We start from the raw sequence: 20,536 nt of genomic DNA, 5'->3' as shown, positions 1-20,536 counted from the left end.
TAAGCTGATGAGAAGAGATTGAAATAAAAGGAAAATGTAAAGAAATTATTGCCCACCTTTCAATTTTGAAAATATCTCTGGTCGTGCCGGCCCTCCCCTGAGCTCTGAAGTTGGTGGTTTTCATCCCGGCTCAGCCCGGTTGTATTTCAGGGGCCTCAGATATGCCAGGTTAATGTTCGTACATTTATTAGTATGTAAAGGAACTATTGCAGGACAAAATTCTGGCACCTTGGCTTTACTGAAAACCGAAAAGTAGTTAGTGGAACTTAAAAACCAATAACATTATTATTATTACAATCACCAAAATGGCTCAAGCAACTGTTGTTTAAGAGTAGTAATAATAATAATAATGATGATGATGATGATGCACTGTAATTTATGCGAATGGATAAGAGTTAAAACCAGAGACAAAAATAAAAAGAATAAATGCAAAAGATGAGAAGTATGAGCAGTGGATCTTATGTTTTAAAAAATATATTTCTGTGTTTGTAGATTATAAAGCTTTTCATGAGTATATCTCACACAAATGTTAAGTACGAAGATAAAATGACACTGTTAATACATTTTTAGGGACACCTTACTGCATATTATCATTAGTCTATCAATTTACTCTCTGACTGCAAGAATAGAGCTTGACTAATTTGGATAAATAATGATATAGTTGTAAAACCTATTAGCAAGACTGGAAAAAGCAATGTTATTCCACCTATAATTTATTCCAAACTGTAATCTCTTGCATATTCATGAAAGAAAATTTCACCTTATATAGTAGTAGACCATTAGCTGTTAACTAACAGGTTTTATTGTCTTCTAATTTGATTTGTTGAAGGAAACTGGCTACAGAGTGTAGTTGGTTAGTTGTTCACCTGTTATACTAAAGATTGCGGTATCGAATCATGGCTAAGTTGGTTTACATGTAAGATTGTTCAAATCTGGGGGATTTGTGTAAGTACTGGCTCATTAACCCTTGAGGACTGGCGCGAAGAAATATAGCGCAAAAACTGGCGTATGGGTGTATTTGACCCGGATTTTAAAAATCTACTTTAGCCATCATGCACTACGTACAAAATGAATTTGCATCTGGACTATTTTGACGGACCATTCTATATAGTTTAACGTGATTTTTAAAAATGTATTCAATATAACATGCAAAATAATTACAAATAATTTCATTAATAATAAAATAGGCCTTAATATCGGCAGGGAAGTAATTATCTTAAATTTCAGTCACTTAGGATCAACAATTCAAAGAAATAGTTACATTAATATATAGCACAAGTCTCAATAAACGTTTTCAATCACTCTCAAATTGTTACCGGTATTCCTCAAGAGTTCATGGCTGTCCAAAATGTGCCCTTTTATTCAGGCTGGCTGGTAGTGATACCCGTACACTGGAGACGCATAGGAGTGGTGCGTTGACCACAAATCATTATTCCACAATTGTTGCACTGAGTTTTCGTCTTCCTGTCAGCACTGGAAGGGCAATACCCAAATCTTGTTCGACTTTTCTTAGCTGGAGGTCCAATCATCTAAGTTCCAATGCCTACATATCCAGCTATGTTCGACCTCAGCGAACGAAGAAGGTTCTCCATTACGGCTGGGCTTTCATGTTCGTGGACCATTTCCTGAGACAGTTGCTTGAGGAAAGCTTGCGTAACTACCTTATCAGGTCTCTTTGATTGGTAGATAATGAGAGTGTTTATGCCAGCTACATTCAGCTTGGCATAAAATACCGTTAGTGGCCAGCGGTTACTCACACGTCCAATGTATGTTGCACAAAGCTCGTCAACAACATCAACGCCAGACATTGTGCAGTTGTAAAATGTGTTCATCTCCGGCTTATATTCGTCACCAGTTTCTCCATCAATGGCTGCATCATGGTGCATTGTTGATAGGAGCAGCACGGTCTTTCCTTTCCTCGAAACGTATGATACCAGAGTCACTTGATTATCAAATACAAATTTACTTGAATACTGTGGTCTGTTTTTGTGATGTAAAAAACTAGGAGGAATTTCTTTTTTATTCTTACGTATCGTTCCGACTAATGTAAGCCGATGATTGTTCAGCAAGCTAAGCACACTATCTGAAACGAAGTCATCTTCATCTTCACTTGCCTGTCCACCGATTCCGTCTTCCTCTTTGTGTTCTTAAAATACTTCGTCAATTAGTGGTTTTAAACGTTCTTGTTCCTTATTCCAATCCATCAACACAGCTATCAAGATAAGCATTGATTTGACCAAAAAGTCATGCGAGGACTGGTGCCTTGGGTAAATCTGACCCGCCAGAGAGTAACGCACTAATAACTCGGGTGATGACAACGTTATAACATGTGAACTTCATCAGGATTTAGTTCAAGGTCAGGAAGGAAGGTATTGAAGGGAACAGGAAACGAGGGGTAACCCAATCAGAATTATAGGCTAATATTTAAGTCTCAGGTCAGAAACACCCATGCACCAGTCCTCGCGGGTTAAAGAACTCCTTTTCAGGACAAAATTCAGGCACTGTGGTGTTTATGGATATCTGCAGCGGTTGAAAGGGCACTGAACTTACAGCATTGCATTTGTGAAGGAGACCATGTTAAAATACTGTAAGGTGTCGTGTCACAGGTGTCTGGATTTGTGTGCAAGATGCAGGTGCCTATCTGCATGACTAATGAAATGACAAAGTAGTATTCTTTCTAAATCACACTTTAAAATGAACAATTTTGAAGAATATTTAAGATTCTCTTGGAAATTTGTGACTTGTTTAGTTTTGCAACAGAGTAATAAAATGCTATTTACAGGGGGCTGAATTATTTATTTAATGAGTTATCTCATCAAGAATGTGAATTTTGCTAATGCATGGTAGGCTAAATTGGATAAGATCATTGTTCTAAACTTTCATTGAAAAATATGGTTACTGGTAAGATAAAAAGAAAGGTGCTGTAAACTAGAATTCCTGAGAAATTAAATGTTTGCAAAATCCTTTCATACAACTCTTTCCTGTTGTGAAAATTATATATGTCATATAAATTGTTATTTCTTTTTAAGGCTAATTAAACATACTGAGAAACTCTTGGAAGAAAAGGAGGAAAAGCTGTGTGTCAAAGTTTTGAGGACGTTAAGAGAAATGATGGCTGTTGATCCAGAATATGGTGAAAAGGTAACTGGGTGATTCTTTAGAGTTCTGTAGTGTTGAACAGTGAACACTTATGCTTTATGCTTCTATAAAAATAGAACACAATCATTTATTCTAGTTGAACAACATAACAGAATTGACAAATTTGATCATTACAGTAAAATAATACACAGAAACAAATCAAGTTCTTATTCTGAATCATTGTTCTCATGTTCCAAGCCCTTTCCGAAAACCAAATTGGGAGTCACTGATGCCTGCTTCTATCTGCCCATAGATCCTGGTGTGAAAGATGCAAAGGATAAGTTTCAATGCATGACTCATTAGGTTGATGGTGCGATAGTCACTGCACAATTTTGCACTCAGTTTCTTCAGCAGGGTTGCAAAGGATGACTTCAGCCAGTAAGATGGAATACAGCCGATGTTGTACACTTTATTAAATAAGTGACACAGCAGTGAGATCCCCTTGGTGCCTAGCAACTTCAGTACTTCCATGTGAACTTGGTCAGCGCCCACAGTCTTACCATTCTTTGCACTCATGATTTTCAGACTTGGTGATCTTAAGTCCACATTCTGCATCATGGATACAAAGTCCACATTCTGCATCATGGATACAATGGTCACCCAATCTCGTATCTTTTGAGGAGCTCCTCCGTGTAATTCTTCCTTACTTGTATATCGTCCGGTCCAGTGACTAGCTTTTCATCCTGATCTACGAGCTTAAAAGGCCCTCTTGTCTGCTATATTTCTATAATCACCTTTACCCCTGTGGGCAGGGGACTCAGACAAAGAATACACCCATGGTGTCCCCTGCCTTTTCTAAGAGGCGACTAAAAGGGTAACACCCACTGCGGGTGGGGGACGCAGATATAGAATGCACCCCTGGTATCCCCTGCCTGTCGTAAGAGGCGAGTAAAAGAGGGCGACCTAGGCACGGACATGGATTGAGGTTTGTTATCATGTGTTGGACCCCCTGTGGATGGGAGGGGCTGAATACATTCACAGGTAATCCCTGCCTGTCATAGAAGGCGACATTCACAGGTAATCCCCTGCCTGTTGTAGAAGGCGACTAAAAGGGTCATGTTGCCATTGGTCCCCTCTTTCTATTTGGGGCTTAATTGTAGACCGATTCAAAATTCTTGATGTGCATGCTGCTCAGTGATGGGCCTCTTACGTGAGCGATTATGCTCGAAAGCCCGCTGGTGACCCGGGAAGCCTTTGAGTGGGAGCGCATGTACCCATGCAATAGTATCTGCCTGACAACACAGCTCCCCATACAGCCGAATGCCAGAGGACATAGTATTATTAATTGTTTTTATTTTTTTCTCTACATTTATTAACTCTGTAGACGCTATGGGATACGTGCTATTGCGGGTGACTGGGGGAAAGAAAGTCCTAGAGTTCATTGCCTCAGTCATCATGTATTAGGCATCGTCCAACCCCAGGCAATACCTGCTACGACCAGGTGGGTATTGCCTTGGCTGCTTGGTTCGGCTACATAGGCCCCAGGATCAGAGTGGGTGGCATTCGGGGAGGATGATTTTGGGCATGGCTTCGAAACATCTTCAGCTGCCTAAGGTGGCCCCCCACCGAAGTTGATTCCTTGAAGGGTTCAACCCCCTGGGAACAAGCGCAGCGTGAATGAATTGGATCCAGCTTTCCTAGGTTTCTAGTTACTACCAGAACTGATGGGAGTGACTTCAAGCTGGTAAAGTCTGTTTTGTTTAGTAGGCACATAGAAGATGTCTGCGGCAAACTGGGAGATCTGAAAAAAATGCACAACGCTACTTTGTTGCTAATGACCGCGCACTGCCGTGCAAGCTAATCGGTTGCTCAAGTGCGACCACTTTGGTGATATTCCTGTTGAAGTGAAAGACCACAACACCTTGAATCTGGTTCGCAGAGTTATCTTCCACCACAATCTTATCTTGAACACTGACGATGAGTTGATGGAAGACATGAAGCACCGTGGTGTGACACACATCCGGTGCATTACGCGCAAAGTCAGGGGTGAGGCGTTGCCATGAGTGCGTTCATTGTCTCCTTCAAATTGTCAGTGTTACCAGAAAAAGTCAAAGTAACGACCTATTGCTACGATGTGAGATTGTACATCCCGCCTCCCATGCGCTGCTATCAATGCCTGAGGTTCGGGCATATGGTATCTTGTTGCTCGAATCCATCTGTTTGTGGTACATTTGGCAGAGGAGCTCACGGAGTGAAAAGAGTGCACAACTCCTTACAGGTGCACTAACTGCCTGGATCTTCATTCACCCTGAGATCGGAACTGTCCGTTATATCTCGGTGAGAAGACAATCCAGGAGATAAAGACCCTGGATGGTCTTTCCTACCGGGAAGCACGCCGTAAGTTCAATTCCATGAATTCACCCACCAAGACGCTTACTTACTTACTGGTCGGCGCTACAGTCCTTGTAGGTCCTTGGCCTCCTTTATCACCTGCCTCCATTCATCTCGGTCCTCAGCTTTTCTTCTCCAAAGTTTAACTCCTAACTTTCTAAGGTCATCCTCAACATCATCAATCCATCTTTTCCTGGGTCTTCCTCTCCTCCTCCTTCCATCAAGTTTCCCTATAAACACCTTTTTTACGGTGCAGGTTTCTGCCATTCTCTGAACATGACCGGCCCACCTAATTCTTCCCTGCTTAATTTTAGCAACAATATCTGGCTGGCCAAACAGTCCTTGCAGCTCTACATTTGTCCTCATTCTCCACCCATCCTGCTCTCTTACTGCACCGAATATCTTTCTCAATATCTTCCTTTCCCACCGTAACAGCCACTGTTCTTCTCTGGCGGTCATCACCCAGCATTCTGAGCCATACATAACTATTGGTCTTAGTACTGTTGTGTATATTTTAATTTTTGTATTCCTGCTGACATTCCTGGATTTAAACATATTTTGTAAGGCGTAAAAGCATCGGTTTCCACTTGTTATCCTCTCCTGTATTTCCACGGAGGTTTTATTGTCCTCTGTTATTATAGAGCCTAGATATTTGAAAGATGTGACTCTTTGATATTCCTTCCCATTTAATCTTACTGGGGTCCTTCCTCTTACTCCCTCTGTATCTCCCATCTTCATATATTTTGTTTTGTTTATATTCACTTCTAGTCCTAGGTCCCGTGCTTTCCCTTCTAATACTGAGTAGCTCTCTTCAAGAGCTCTTTCATTTCTTGCAATTATTGCTATATCATCAGCATATGCTATCACTTGTACTAATCTGTTCAAAATGGTTCCCCCTGGGTTGATGGGCAATTCACGGATTACTTTTTCCAATGCTAGGTTAAAAAGCAGTGTGGAAAGTACATCTCCCTGTCTTAGTCCTCTCTCCACTAAAAACTCCTCTGACAGATCTTGCTCCACTCTCACCTTACATACCGTTGTTTTCAAAGTCATTTCTGTTAATCTAATCAATTTCCTTGGGATTCCAAATTCTTTCATAATCTTGTAAATTTTACCCCTATCTAGACTGTCATATGCCTGTTTAAAATCAACATACAGCTGATGTAGCTGTTTGTCATATTCATAAAATTTCTCTAGCACTTGTCGTAATATAAATATCTGATCCAGAGTAGAGCGATGTTTTCTAAAACCTGCTTGGTAATCCCCTAATATTCTTTCCATCCATAATTCCAATCTTAAGGCTAGTACCTTACCAAAAACCTTGTACGTTCCATCCAGCAAGGTGATCCCTCGATAATTTCCACATACTGCCTTATCTCCCTTTTTATGTAATGGGTAAATTATACCCAATGTCCAATCCTTGGGTATTTCCTCCTTTGTCCAAACCTCCTTAATCAATTCATAAACAGCCATTTCTATTCCCTCTCCCCCATATCTCAACAGCTCTGACTCCATTCTATCTTCACCTGGGGCTCTATTATTCTTTAATGCATTAATTGCAGCTTTGACCTCTTCTAAGTCTGGCTCTTTTACTGATTCCTCTTCCAATTCTCTTTCTTCCCCATCAACATTTATATTTTCCTCCTCTCTATCATCTTCATTATTTCCATTGAGTAACTCGTAAAAATACTCCTGCCATCTTCCAAGCACTTTGCTTTTATCACCCAGAAGGTTTCCATCTTTATCCTTGAAGAAAACAGCTCTTGGTTGAAACCCTCTCTTAATATCTTTTGTTCTTTCATAGAACTTTCGTACCTCGTTTCTATCCTTCATTTCATCCAGTTCTTCGATTCTCTTTCTTTCAAAAGCTCTTTTCTTATATCTACATATCTTATCTGCTCTTCTTCGTTTCTCTCTATACTCTTCTACTGTTTGTCTTGTTCTCCTTTGAAGCATTCTGTTCCTAGCATCATTCCTCTCTTGGATTAATGTTGAACATTCCTCATCAAACCATTCTGCTCTCTTTACCAATTTCTTCTTTCCCAGGGTACTATCTGCAACTTCACTGATAGTTGTTTTCAGTATCTCCCATTTATCTTCCACTTCTCCTTTCTCCCATAATTCCCTTTTTATTGCCAAAGATTCAGCTATTTTCTTTTTGTATTTCTCTTGCAATTCCTCATTTTTTAGTCCTTCAATATTGTGCTTTGCCTTTCTTGTTACTTTTTCCGTTCTTGCCAAATCTATTTTTTGTCTGTACTTGACTGTAACAAGATAGTGGTCTGTATCTGCATCAGCACCTCTGCAGCTTCTAACATCCATAATATCTGATGCATGTCGCCTGTCTATGATAACATGGTCTATTTGATTTCTTGTCACACCATCTGGTGAAATCCAGGTCTCCTTGTGAATGTTTTTCCTAGGATGCCAAGTACTTTTAATTATCATCTGCTTTCCACTCACAAAATCAATCAATCTCAATCCGTTATCATTACTTACTTCATGCAGGCTTTCTTTCCCTACTAAGTGTTTGTACACTTCTTCTCTTCCAATTTTTGCATTTAAATCTCCAAGGATAATTTTCACATCATGCCTTTGAACTTTATTAATTTCTTCCTCCAATTTGGTATAAAATGCATCTTTCTTCTCATCTTCTGCCTCCTCAGTAGGGGCGTACACACAAAACACAGTTACGTTGAAGAATTTTGCCCTAATTCTCACAGAGCACATCCTATCATTGATTGGAGTAAAGTTGATCACGCTTTGCTTTACTGACTTATGTATGAGGAATCCTGTGCCATTGCTGCCTGCTTTTTCTCCACTGTACATCAAAATATGTTGTCCAGACATCATCATCCCTTGCCCTTTCCATCTTAGTTCCTGTAGAGCTGCTATTTTCACTCCATACTTATCCATTTCATTCCTTAATTCTTTCAACTTGCCAGGTCTCTTCAATGTCTTAACATTCCACGTTGCTAATATAATATCCTTTTTCCTTCTCTTTAGCCATTTTTCTCGCCGGTTCGTCACCAAGTTTTCCAGTCCTGCATTATTCATTCTTAAGGTATCCGTAACAGTTGGTTTTTTATGAGGTAGGGGAGTTAACCCTACGCTCAACCCCCAACCTGGAGGACCAGGGTATCACTCTTAGTCTGGATCATCACCTTAGACCTGTCTGGCTTGGGTGGCCCTACCAGGAGCAGATGCTCCCGCCGGCATAGCTCTAAGGATCATTTGACCACGCAAGCCTCCAATAAACACCCGGCAAAATATATTTTGCCTTCGTCAAGGTGGTGATACCTTCGGGAGGACCAAGACGCTAGACTACACAAAGATAGCACAGAGTCTTCCAGGTTCGTCATTTCCATTTCTAAAACTGTTACGATCGCTGCGCCCAAGGCGCCCACCTTCGACCATAAACAAGTCTGCGCTGGTTGGGAATCCTAAGCTGGCACAACAGTGGGAGTTAGGCCAAGTCTCCCTCCACAAAGAGGTCGGCGAAAGTCGTTCCCACGCTGGCGGAGGCAGCATTGTCGACCAGGGCTGGGAAATTATCTCCCTTACCAGGCGCTCCCGCACTTCTCCTGTGAAGGGGAAATCATGCCCTCCATCTGGAGGTACGCTTGCTCCTAAACCTGTGTGCTCCCCTCTCGGGAAGAAATCCTGCCCCCTAAATAAGTTGAAGTCCTGGGCGTCAGTCCCTCATCCTTTGACGACGGGATGGACGTTGAGCTTTCCTCTATATCTACAGATGTAGATGTTAGTGCTTAGGTTTAAAGTATAACCGAACACTATTCCCTTTTAGTCCACACTATGGCACTGTTACAGTGGATTTGTAACGGTTATGATAGGCATATTGCTGAGCTGCGCCAGGTCATTGCTGAGTATTCGGCGAGTATAGTCTGCACTCAAGGAAATAAATCTCAGACCAGGTCATCATACGGTCTTGAGAAATTTTTGGCTATACTCGACAGAACAACATGGCTTCTGGTGGCATTGGCATTTTTATCTGTTCTGATACCTATAGGCTCCGTGCGCTGCTGGGAAAAATGCACCGCTGCGCTGCGAGTGGCGAACATTGTAAGTTAATGCGATCACCGCGTACATATCTCTGTCGTTTCACAGCGTGTTGCTATGGCCGACTAAATAATAACAGTGGGATTTCAGAGTGTTTTATGTAACAACAATTGGCCAAATTATTCCAAACTTCAAGAAAGTGGTCATTTATTAAATTTACAAGAAAAACAGTTCGCAGGAAATAGCAACAGAGCGAATAACTGCAAATATGATAAGAGAAAAACGTTGGTTCACTAGAGACTCTACCATTTCACGATAGAGGCAACATAGTAATTTGTGTATTATTTGTGGTGATAACGAGATTAATTTTCATGTACACATTCAACAATGCTGTCTTCAGAAAAATATATTTGGCCTATCTCTAATACGATATCATGTTAGCGTAGGTTAATGTTGCGAGGGAGGCCTTGGTATAGGAATAAAATAATTCCATGAAGTGTAAGCATATTTCTGCTGTTATTTATATAGTTTACTCATAACAAGTCACCTCGTGTACTGATCAACCCTGTGAATTGTCTGGACCTCGAATCTAAAAAGCGGAGAAAGGGAAATACAACAAGGAGAAGAGCTTATAGAGGAACTTTTTCCGATAAAAAGGCACAGGTTTGATGTTGAACCAATTGAAAAAGTCAGAATATCTTAACGTTGCCGATAAATGATCGTGTCTGTATTTATAATATGATCGCGACAACCTCTGTAATATAACGGTTAGCGCTACTAGTTTCCTTCGTCGGGGGCCCAGGCTTGATTCCCGATACAGACAGAAATTTAACATTGACAGGAGGGTACATGCAGCTCATGGTCACTACGGGTTTCCTTGAAAAGAGTTGCACCACCTCGGGCCGAGAACAGAACTTTACATATGTAAAATGCGGTATTTCTTTGAGCTATTGATATCGTGTAATGGAGGCCTGTTTCTGTAATTACAGTATATTCGTCCACTGCCTTTTTAAATCCATTTCGTGAGGTTGTGACGAAATACTATACAATTTCACATTGTGGTCTATAGTACGGTATGTTATTATTATTATTATTATTATTATTATTATTATTATTATTATTATTATTATTAATATTATTATTACTTATATTGCACACTTTCGTGGTAATGATATTCAAGCAGTTGTACAGATTTTAGGAAATCAAAGCAGAATAAACCTTAATTTACACTACAGTTTTACGTAGAATTTGAACCGATAAATTTCCGTACAATTTAAGTCATGGCAATGACCACCGTCTTCTGCATGGTTTTGTAGATGTTGGTGCTGACATCCAACTTCTTCATCATCATTATTATTATTATTATTATCATTATTATTATTATTATTATTATTATTATTATTGTTGTTGCTATCATTAAGACTATGTTAATAGAATACAATGTATCTGTACAATGTATGGCATAGTGTAGCTTACTTTGAAATTTAACGTTACTATAATAATTTGTTTGTAATTATTGTTAACCTTTACATTGTGCAAAGAGTTACTGTGTATTAAACACTGTAAATGTACAAATTCGGAGTCACTTCCTGCGATTTACTGCTAAGATCCACCGTCTTTTCAAATCCATTTCGTGAAGTCGTGAATGAAAGCTTTGTATTACTGTATCTATTAAGGATGATAGGAAAAACTTAAAACGGTCCACCTTTTCAGTACAAAAAGTTATATTTTATTTATAACATGTATTTGTACTTGGAACTAGTTTCGACGCTGTGTTTGCGTCATCATCAGCCAAAATGGGAAACAGGCAAGCATGTAGGCATTTATGTTACACAAGGCGTTACATTAAACAATACACATCTTACAAGGAGATAAAAACAGGGACGAATATAGGAAACAAATGAATCGTTGAGAAAACAAAAGTTATACAAATTAAAAATAACCTTAACCACACATCTTGCAGTGCAAAAGTGTTCTTCTTGAATGATTCCTGAATGTAAAACACACGCGCACACATTTCTGAGGAGCCAGCAGGCAGGACAAAGTAAAGTGAAACCTTAAGAGTTCTTCTGAGAAGAGTTCATCATTTTTCTATGTTCCGACTAACTAATGAAGTCTCCCTTGAGTTCCTGATAAACATATACAACAGGAAATTCTCCTTCACTCTCCACACTAGCTATAAAGAACAACGGTAAAATTTTAAATATTGCGCAGAGACGTGAAAGCATGATTTTGAACATGATATAACTCCTTCAGATAACCCAGTTTTTACACAAGGTGTTACATTAATTAATACACGTCTTACGAGGAGATAAAAACAGGGACGAATGTGGAAACACATGCATCGTTGAGAAAGCAAAGTTATACATATTAAAAATAAGCTTAACCACACAACTTGCAGTGCGAAAATATTTGCCTTGAATGATTCCTGAATACAAAACGCACGCGCACACACTTTTGTATTCAGGAATCATTCAAGGCAAATATTTTCGCACTGCAAGTTGTGTGGTTAAGCTTATTTTTAATATGTATAACTTTGCTTTCTCAACGATGCATGTGTTTCCACATTCGTCCCTGTTTTTATCTCCTCGTAAGACGTGTATTAATTAATGTAACACCTTGTGTAAAAACTGGGTTATCTGAAGGAGTTATATCATGTTCAAAATCATGCTTTCACGTCTCTGCGCAATATTTAAAATTTTACCGTTGTTCTTTATAGCTAGTGTGGAGAGTGAAGGAGAATTTCCTGTTGTATATGTTTATCAGGAACTCAAGGGAGACTTCATTAGTTAGTCGGAACATAGAAAAATGATGAACTCTTCTCAGAAGAACTCTTAAGGTTTCACTTTACTTTGTCCTGCCTGCTGGCTCCTCAGAAATGTGTGCGCGTGTGTTTTACATTCAGGAATCATTCAAGAAGAACACTTTTGCACTGCAAGATGTGTGGTTAAGGTTATTTTTAATTTGTATAACTTTTGTTTTCTCAACGATTCATTTGTTTCCTATATTCGTCCCTGTTTTTATCTCCTTGTAAGATGTGTATTGTTTAATGTAACGCCTTGTGTAACATAAATGCCTACATGCTTGCCTGTTTCCCATTTTGGCTGATGATGACGCAAACACAGCGTCGAAACTAGTTCCAAGTACAAATACATGTTATAAATAAAATATAACTTTTTGTATTGAAAAGGTGGACCGTTTTAAGTTTTTCCTATCATCCTTCTCAGTTCAATACGGACAAAAAATGAAATTCTTAGGTTTAAATGTATCTATTAATGCAGCCAAGAACAAGCACATCATTCTGTCGGAATGTTGGGACATTAAAAAATTACCATCTGAAGACCGCACTGTAAAATAATTGAATAAATGCATGTAAACGTCACACATATTCCAGCTTCTTATGGCGAGCTGTTGATGAAGATGACTCTAAGTAGTTCTCGTAGTATCCACCCGCAGCAGCACAGTGCTATACGCACGGAGCCTATAGCGAAGAGGTTCCACTAAGAGCCACGCTGGAGGCTGTAGCAACAGTGTGTAATGTTTATTTTCCACCAGGCCAGCTTCTTAATATAAATGATGTAACTGATCTTATAGATAAGCTTCCACCTCCATTCCTCTTATTGGGAAATTTTAATGCCCATCACCCTATATGGGGCTTTTAAATGCCTTGTCCCAGGGGAAGGGAGTTGGAAACATTAGTAAGAGAGTTGGATTTATGTATTTTAAATACAGGTGAACCAACTCATTTCAGTGTATGTTATGGCACATACTCTCATGTAGTTGTTAGTCTATGCAGCCAAACGCTGGTTCCCCTGTTTTGGTGGAATACACACGTTGATCTCTGTGACAGTGACCATTTTCCCATTGTTCTTACTTTGTTGAAACAGAAATCCATTGAGACTCCTCCTCGATGGATTCTTAAATGTGCTGATTGGCCAAAGTTCACAGTATTAGCTGTCTTCAACGACATGACCATGCGGAGAGCGTAGACGGTGACATAACTTGCATAACACAAGTTATTCTTGCTGCTGCTGAGGAGTCCATTCCGTCCTTTTCATGGACTCCTTGCCAAAAACTCGTTCCATGGTGGAATGAAGAAATTGCAGCAGCTATGAAAGATCGCCATCACACTGATAAACGCTGTCATAGGCAGCCTACTATGGCCAACTTCATCATCATCATCTAAAGGCTTCGCCTTGTCGCTGCAACCATTGATCTCTTCTCTCTGCGATCCTTTTCATCTCTCCATAACCTTGGCATCCCATCATCTCAACTACCTCTTCAATGATCTTCTTCCGTGGTTTTCCTCTGCCTTTCTTTCCCATCACCTTGCCTTCGAACAAGTTCTTTATGAAGTTATTATGCCGGAGAATGTGACCGAAAACTGATGCTTTTCTCCTTTTTATCGCTGTTATTAAATGCCTCTGGGTGTTTATTTCTCTAAGCACTGCTTCATTAGTTTTCTTCTCAATCCAGCTAGTTCTAGTCATCTTCCTCCATAGCCACATTTCCACTGCCTCTAGTCGTTTCATGTCCTCCTTCAAGAGAGTCCATCCTTCACAGCCGTATAGCAGCACACTCCAAATGAACGTTTTGATAAATAATTTCTTTTGTTCAGTATTTAAGGATTTATTAGTTAAGAGCTGCTTCTTCTCCTCAAAGGCTTTCTTACACAGGGATATCCGTTTTTTTATTTCCACAGTGCATCTGTTGTCATCGGTAATAACTGATCCTAAATAGCAGAACTTGTGCACCTGTTTTATTAAAATATTTCCAATTCTGAGCTGTGCCTCTGGCTTCATTTTAGATTTGCTTACAACCATAACATTAGTTTTATTTACATTAATGTTAAGTTGGAAATCTTTTAAGATGGATGTTAATTTGTTGAGCATGATCTGCATGTTCTTCTCATTGTCAGCCAGAAGTGCAATATCGTCGGCAAATCTAATACAGTGTACAGTTGTTCCATTTATTTTAATGCCAGGTGTTTTGGATTTAAAAATTTTCATGGCCTCTTCAATGTACAGATTAAATAGAAATGGTGATAAGGAACACCCCTGTCTTACTCCTTTCCTTATTCTCACCTTGCATACTTTATCATTACTTTCGATGTTTATTCTTTGATTGATGTAGAGGTTGAGTATTGCTTTTCTGTCTTTCCAGTCCAAATGAATGTCCTTCATAATTTTGAACAGCCTTTTCCAATGAACATTGTCAAAAGCTTTTTCCAGGTCTACAAAAGCTATATATGTATTTCTGTTAAGCTCCAGTCTTCTCTCCAAGATGGTTTTAAGTGCTATAATAGCTTCTCTTGTTCCTACTCCTTTCCTGAACCCAAACTGATCATCATCTAGATTCTGCTCAATTTTCATTTTGATTCTGTTTTTTAATATGCATGTGAATATTTTTGCTGCATGTGAAACAAGACTTAGTATTCTGTAATTGGAGCATTCTGTTGAATCTCCTTTTTTGTGCAGAAGTACTGCTTTGCTTTCAACAAAATCCTCTGGCATATCTCCATTTTCATAGCAGTACTGGATGATTTTGAAGAGTTCATCCTTCAGCTTTTTTCCAGAGTTTTTCCACAGTTCAGCAGGCAGTTTGTCTGGTCCAGGAGCCTTGTTCTTTTTCAGCTGTTGCAGTGCTGTTTCGAATTCACTTCTCACTATGGGAGGACCTAGTTCATCTTGTGAAACCTGGTCTTGTTTTATGATGTACTCATCTACATTGTCAATTTCTTCTCCATTATATAGATCCTCCAAATACTCTTTCCATCTCTTCATTACCTCCTCATCTTCTATTAACAGACTTCCTTCCGTATCTTTTATTACACTGGATTTCATTTTAGCCTTGAATTGTGTTCTTTTTACTTGATTGTATGCTCTGTCAACATTTCCGATTTTCATATCATGTTCTATGCTTTTACAAATGTCATTCATCCATCTTTCTTTCGCCTCTCGGCACTTCTGTGTAACTAAGTTTTTTAGTTTCTTATAGTTTATCATTCCTTCTGGGGTATTTTTCCGATGCTCTTTGTTTCTTTCCTGAATGAGATTTAGCCAACTTGGTAACATTAAAAAAAACACCGTGCTAAGTCACGAGTTCTTATTCGGCAGAGTAAGAAAACTTCACGGGAGAGAGATGTATCGTCTATGACGTCACATACACCGTCATCTCAAATGTGGACTAAACTTCGGTGTATTTCGGGTATACATGGATCATCTTCAGTACCGGGAATTTCCATTGCACGCTTTATCAACAATGAACTGCTCTCGATTGCTAATCATGTAGCCATTCATTTTGCGGATGTGTCTGGCTCCAAGAATTACCATTGTGATTTCCTCACTCTGAAGTGGGAAGCAGAACGTCATCACCTCAGTTTTGCCACTCAAGCCTCAGAGGAGTATAATATGCCTTTTATGAAGTGGGAACTCCGCAGCGCCTTGCATAGACACGTCTCCCGGACCAGAAAATGTCCATAACCAGATGTTGAAACACCTTAGTGAGGATAGTTGTTATATCTCCTTTGTGTGTTCAGCCGAATCTAGGTAGAGGGTGAGTTTCCGCCTCAGTGGCGAGAGGGCATAGTAATTTCGTGTCCTCAAGCCTGCAAGAAGTTACAGACCTGTTTGTCGTACTAACTGTTTATGTAAGCTATTTAAGAGGATGGTAAATTGCCAACTTGTGTGGTGTCTGGAGAAGAAAGGACTTTTGTCTGAGTATCAATGTCATTTTCGAACCACTCGCTTGACCACTGACCACTTGGTATGCCTGAAGATTTCTATCCAGGTTGCATTTCTGCACAAACAGCATTTGGTGGCTGTTTTCTTTGACTTAGAAAAGGCCTATGACACCACATGGTGATATGGTATTCTTTTAGTCCCGTATCAGTGAAGATTCCGAGGTAACTTGCCAGTGTTTATTGCGAATTTTTTGTCCCTCTGTCTATTCTGTGTCCGAGTAGGTGGGGCATATTTGCAATACCATCTTCAGGAAAATGGAGTATCGGTTCATAGTGTCACTCTGTTCGTGATTGCCATAAATGGTATTGTCACTGCTGCTGGTTCAGTAGTAATAACATTGCTATATGTAGACTATTTTTCGCTGCATTATAGCTCGCAAAATATGGTAGTCCCAGAGTGACAATTACAGCAGGCTATTTGAAGAGTGGAACAGTGGACTTTGGAACATGGCTTTCAGTTTCCAACCGCAAAGATCTCTGTTGTACACTTTTGTTGGAAGCGCACTCTTCACTCCCATCCTGAGATTTTCTTAGGGAATGTGGCTCTTCCTGTAGTTGACACCAATTTCTTGGGCTCCTTTTCAATAGCAAATTATCATGGGAGCCGCACGTGCGGTAGTTAAAAGTGCAGTGCACTAAGAAGTTGAATATTTTGTAGTTTCTTAGCGGTACTACTTTGGGGGCTGACCGCATGGTGCTCCTACGGTTTTATAGGGTACATATTTTATGCAGATTAGACTACAGCAGTGCAGGTAATGGGTCAGCAAGGCAAAGCGTCCTTGCAAAACTGAATAGCATCCACCACAGCAGGGTTAGTTCGGCAACGGGATCTATTTGTACAAGCCTCGATGCTAGCCTGCTCGCTGAATCTGGTGTGTCACCTTTACACCTGTGGCGCCAGTAAATGCTTCTGTCCTATGCTGCAAATTTTCGACAGATGCCACTTCACCCAAGTTATTCTTGCGTATTCCACAATGGAAACAGTCGGCTGCACACTGCTTATCCTCGAGCCATGCAGCCGGTTGGAATACGCTTGGATAGCAGTTACGGAATGCTCGTCCAGCTCCATGGCTAAATGGTTAGCATGCTGGCCTTTGGTTCCCGACAGGGTCAGGAATTTTAACCATCATTTGTTAATTTCTCTGGCACGGAGGCTGGGTGTATGTGTCGTATTCATCATCATTCCATCCTCATTATGACGGCAGGTCGCCTACGGGCGTCAAATCAAAAGACCTGCCCCTGGCGAGCCGAGCATGTCCTCAGACATTCCCGGCACTAAAAGCCATACGCCATTTCATTTACGGATTATTTGATGTACCTTCTGTTCCCTGTCTTGTCAGACAACCAAATGGGGTACCTCCGTGGATAATGCGACGACCTGAAGTAATCCGGGATCTGCACACTGGCCCAAAGGGAAACATGGACCCCTCGATTTATTGGAGGCTCTTCCTGTCCGTTGTTGCCCGGTATCCAGATTCAGTCATTGTTTACACGGATGGTTCGAGGGCAGAAACAAAAGTGGGCTGTGCGTTCGTGATAGGTTTCTTTTTGCTCTCCCGGAAACCTGTAGTGTGTACACAGCAGAGCTCTATTCTATCTGTCTGATCAGCACCGACATGTTCTGCTGTGTACAGACTCCTTGAGCTCGCTACAGTCTATTGATACATATTTTCCTGGTGTTCTTTTTTCTTACATCTTAACAGACCCTACACCTTTTAGTTGGCCTTTTTTTTCTACTCTTTGCTGGGTATCTTGGATGAGAAGTGCTTCGTTGTCACCCTTGTGGCAAAGGATGGCTGCAGTAAAGTACTCCCTCATTTTTCTGCAGCATTGTTGGCAAGAGAACTGACATCTCCTTTATGAAGACGGCAATTCAGAAGCAGAAAATTATAATTTAACACACTCGTGCCAACCATGCCGATTGGCATTGAAGTGCATATGTTCACATACCATATTTACTCATGTATTGGACCCCCTCACGTATTAGACACCCCTTGTCTTTTCGAGACGAAGAAAATGAAAAAAAAAAAAAACGTGCATACAAGACCCCATCAGAGGAGAACAACTATTCCGCCTTGAAGCGGGTACAAGCCTTACTGCAGCTCTGATGACTTCACACAAATTTGTGAATAGTTTCGTCCGTACAATCCACACAATGAAAACACGCATCGAAGTCATGTGGTACATCTGTGTTTCGTAGTTAAGAAATGTCCGCCTCCGTAGCGTAGGCCTACTGCAGCTCTTATGACATCGCACAAATGGTGAATAGTTTTGTGTCCAACCCGCGCACTGCAAGCACACATCAGTTGTGTACTGTATATATGTCTGTGTTTTGTAGTTAAGAATGTCCGCCAGCTTAAGTGTTAGCACAATTAGCTGCCGTTCTCGGGAACCTGAGTTCGATTCCTGGTACCGTATTGCCAGAAATTTACGAATGGCAGAAAGGTTGATATCGGTAAAAATGATACATGCAACTCCCTTCCACTGGGGGCCTGTCTAAAAAGAGCTGTGCCACCTCGAGATAAGGAAGCAAGTTTACTTTAGTTACAAAATATTCACGGTTGTTGCTATTAATATAGCAAGCGAGATCATTAACAAAGTGATAGCTTAATATCTCATAACTCAGGCCAGTATAGGTTCTTTTTCGGAGAGAAGTAGGTTTAAAACATGATTACAAAACAATTCAATCATAACTATTGTTTTACTCGCCAATGTTCCTAACAAATAATAATCATAATTTTACGTCCCCATTTGACGATTTTCGGAAACGCCGAACAAAACATACTGTGCATTAATAAAAAATGGAGACAACAATCGTACGAAATTGAACATTATGATAATAAAATGCATTACCGCCACACCTGTAGCTATCCATAAATGTGGCAAACTTCCCTGTTATTTATTTTTAATCTTCCTGTCGTGGAACTTTTGGCACTATGTGTGCACTTGTTAGCATACCTAACCTAAACAGCGTGGACTCTCTTATCTCATTTACAACTGTTTCGGTATATTCTGATGTGATAAATGTGGAGAACAAGCATGAAATATACTTAAAAATAAGGAATTGGCTTTGAACATCAGCAGTTATCCAAAGATCGCTTCTAGTCACTATGTATTACAGTCGGAAGAACAACTCATAACATACGCTAGTCATCAGCTGGTTGTTTGGCACGCTTTCTACCAAAGCATGGCTTTATGTGGAAAGAGTGGCTTCTGCTACACATACACTGACTGGGAATATCAGAGACCATCTCCAGAAAAGATTTCAGAATAGATTCTCACTGTTTGGACTCCATAGTCGGGAACAAAACTACTTTTAAAAGTTTCATAAAAGACGGAAACTCAAATGCTCTCGAAGCATGGCTGACGAGATGGCAGTGAAGATGACCGTCATTTGGAATGATGACATGCCGGAAGCAGGGCAATTGGCGGCACAAGACAATAATTCAAATAAGTAGTGATTAGGTTTACTCAAGTTTACTGTGTGGTACGCCTACTGCTCAACTGACAAAAACAAATGACTAGCCATTAAGTTGTTTTGTATCATTATTGCACAATATGATACCCTTATCCCTTTTCTCTACAGAGTCGAGTATGGAGTGAGACTAATTTATGTAGCGAGTTTTTACGACCATATGCCCTTCCTGACGTTAACCTAAACAGAGGAATTAATAAGATGAAACGAATAACATGATATGAGTAACTAAAACTGACTATATTTACTTTATATGTAGGCCTAAATGTCCTGTTCACCATTCGTTGTCTTTTTACATTTAGAAATACTGCTGTCCAACAAAAATTGCCAGTATAACTCAAATACATTCATAAGTTTGTTAAAGAATAGTGTAGAATGTTTACCTGGATAATTTATAGCTGTTTATACCTTAGAAGCCATGTGTTCACTTCACATAATTTGAGGTTATCACATATTGGACCCACCTTTTTTGGTCTGTAAAAGTGGAAATGAAAGGGGTCTAATATGCGAGTAAATAAGGTAGTTGATTGTAGCTCCCACAGATGTCGCCCAAATTCAGTCTTTCACAGATTCAAAATAAGGGATCAGTGTAACGATGAATGAACATGCAAACCACATTCCTTAGTAAAGCAACTTCCTGTTGACATTCGAACACGTGCTATCTTAACTTGTTGTGTAACTGCGTGTTTGTTCTCGGTGTCTTTGCGCACTTGTAAAATGGCCTGTGAATCATACAAAAGTGCAGATTACTTGCAGGAAAGCGATATACTGGGTATGTTAGAAGAAGTGTGTGCTGATTGTGACTCGGAAAATAATTTAGTGCCTTGGGTGGA

The 20,536-nt window shown here is 40.0% G+C and overlaps 1 protein-coding gene across 5 annotated transcripts in view; it reads left to right on the top strand.

The window, feature by feature from the left end:
* Itpr (Inositol 1,4,5,-trisphosphate receptor) overlaps positions 1 to 20,536 on the top strand; it is a 1,013,977-nt gene that overhangs the window by 591,510 nt on the left and 401,931 nt on the right. For all 5 annotated transcript variants that reach the window (XM_067141353.2, XM_067141352.2, XM_067141351.2 and 2 more), the window contains exon 30: positions 3,030 to 3,141. In XM_067141353.2, the coding sequence (XP_066997454.1) occupies positions 3,030 to 3,141 (112 nt within the window). The remainder of the gene's footprint in view (positions 1 to 3,029; positions 3,142 to 20,536) is intronic.

This window comes from Anabrus simplex, chromosome 2 (assembly GCF_040414725.1).
Source record: "Anabrus simplex isolate iqAnaSimp1 chromosome 2, ASM4041472v1, whole genome shotgun sequence".
Classification (NCBI taxonomy): Eukaryota; Metazoa; Arthropoda; class Insecta; order Orthoptera; family Tettigoniidae; genus Anabrus; species Anabrus simplex.
Note: the sequence above shows the minus strand (reverse complement) of the source record. Positions and strands in the feature narration are given on the sequence as shown.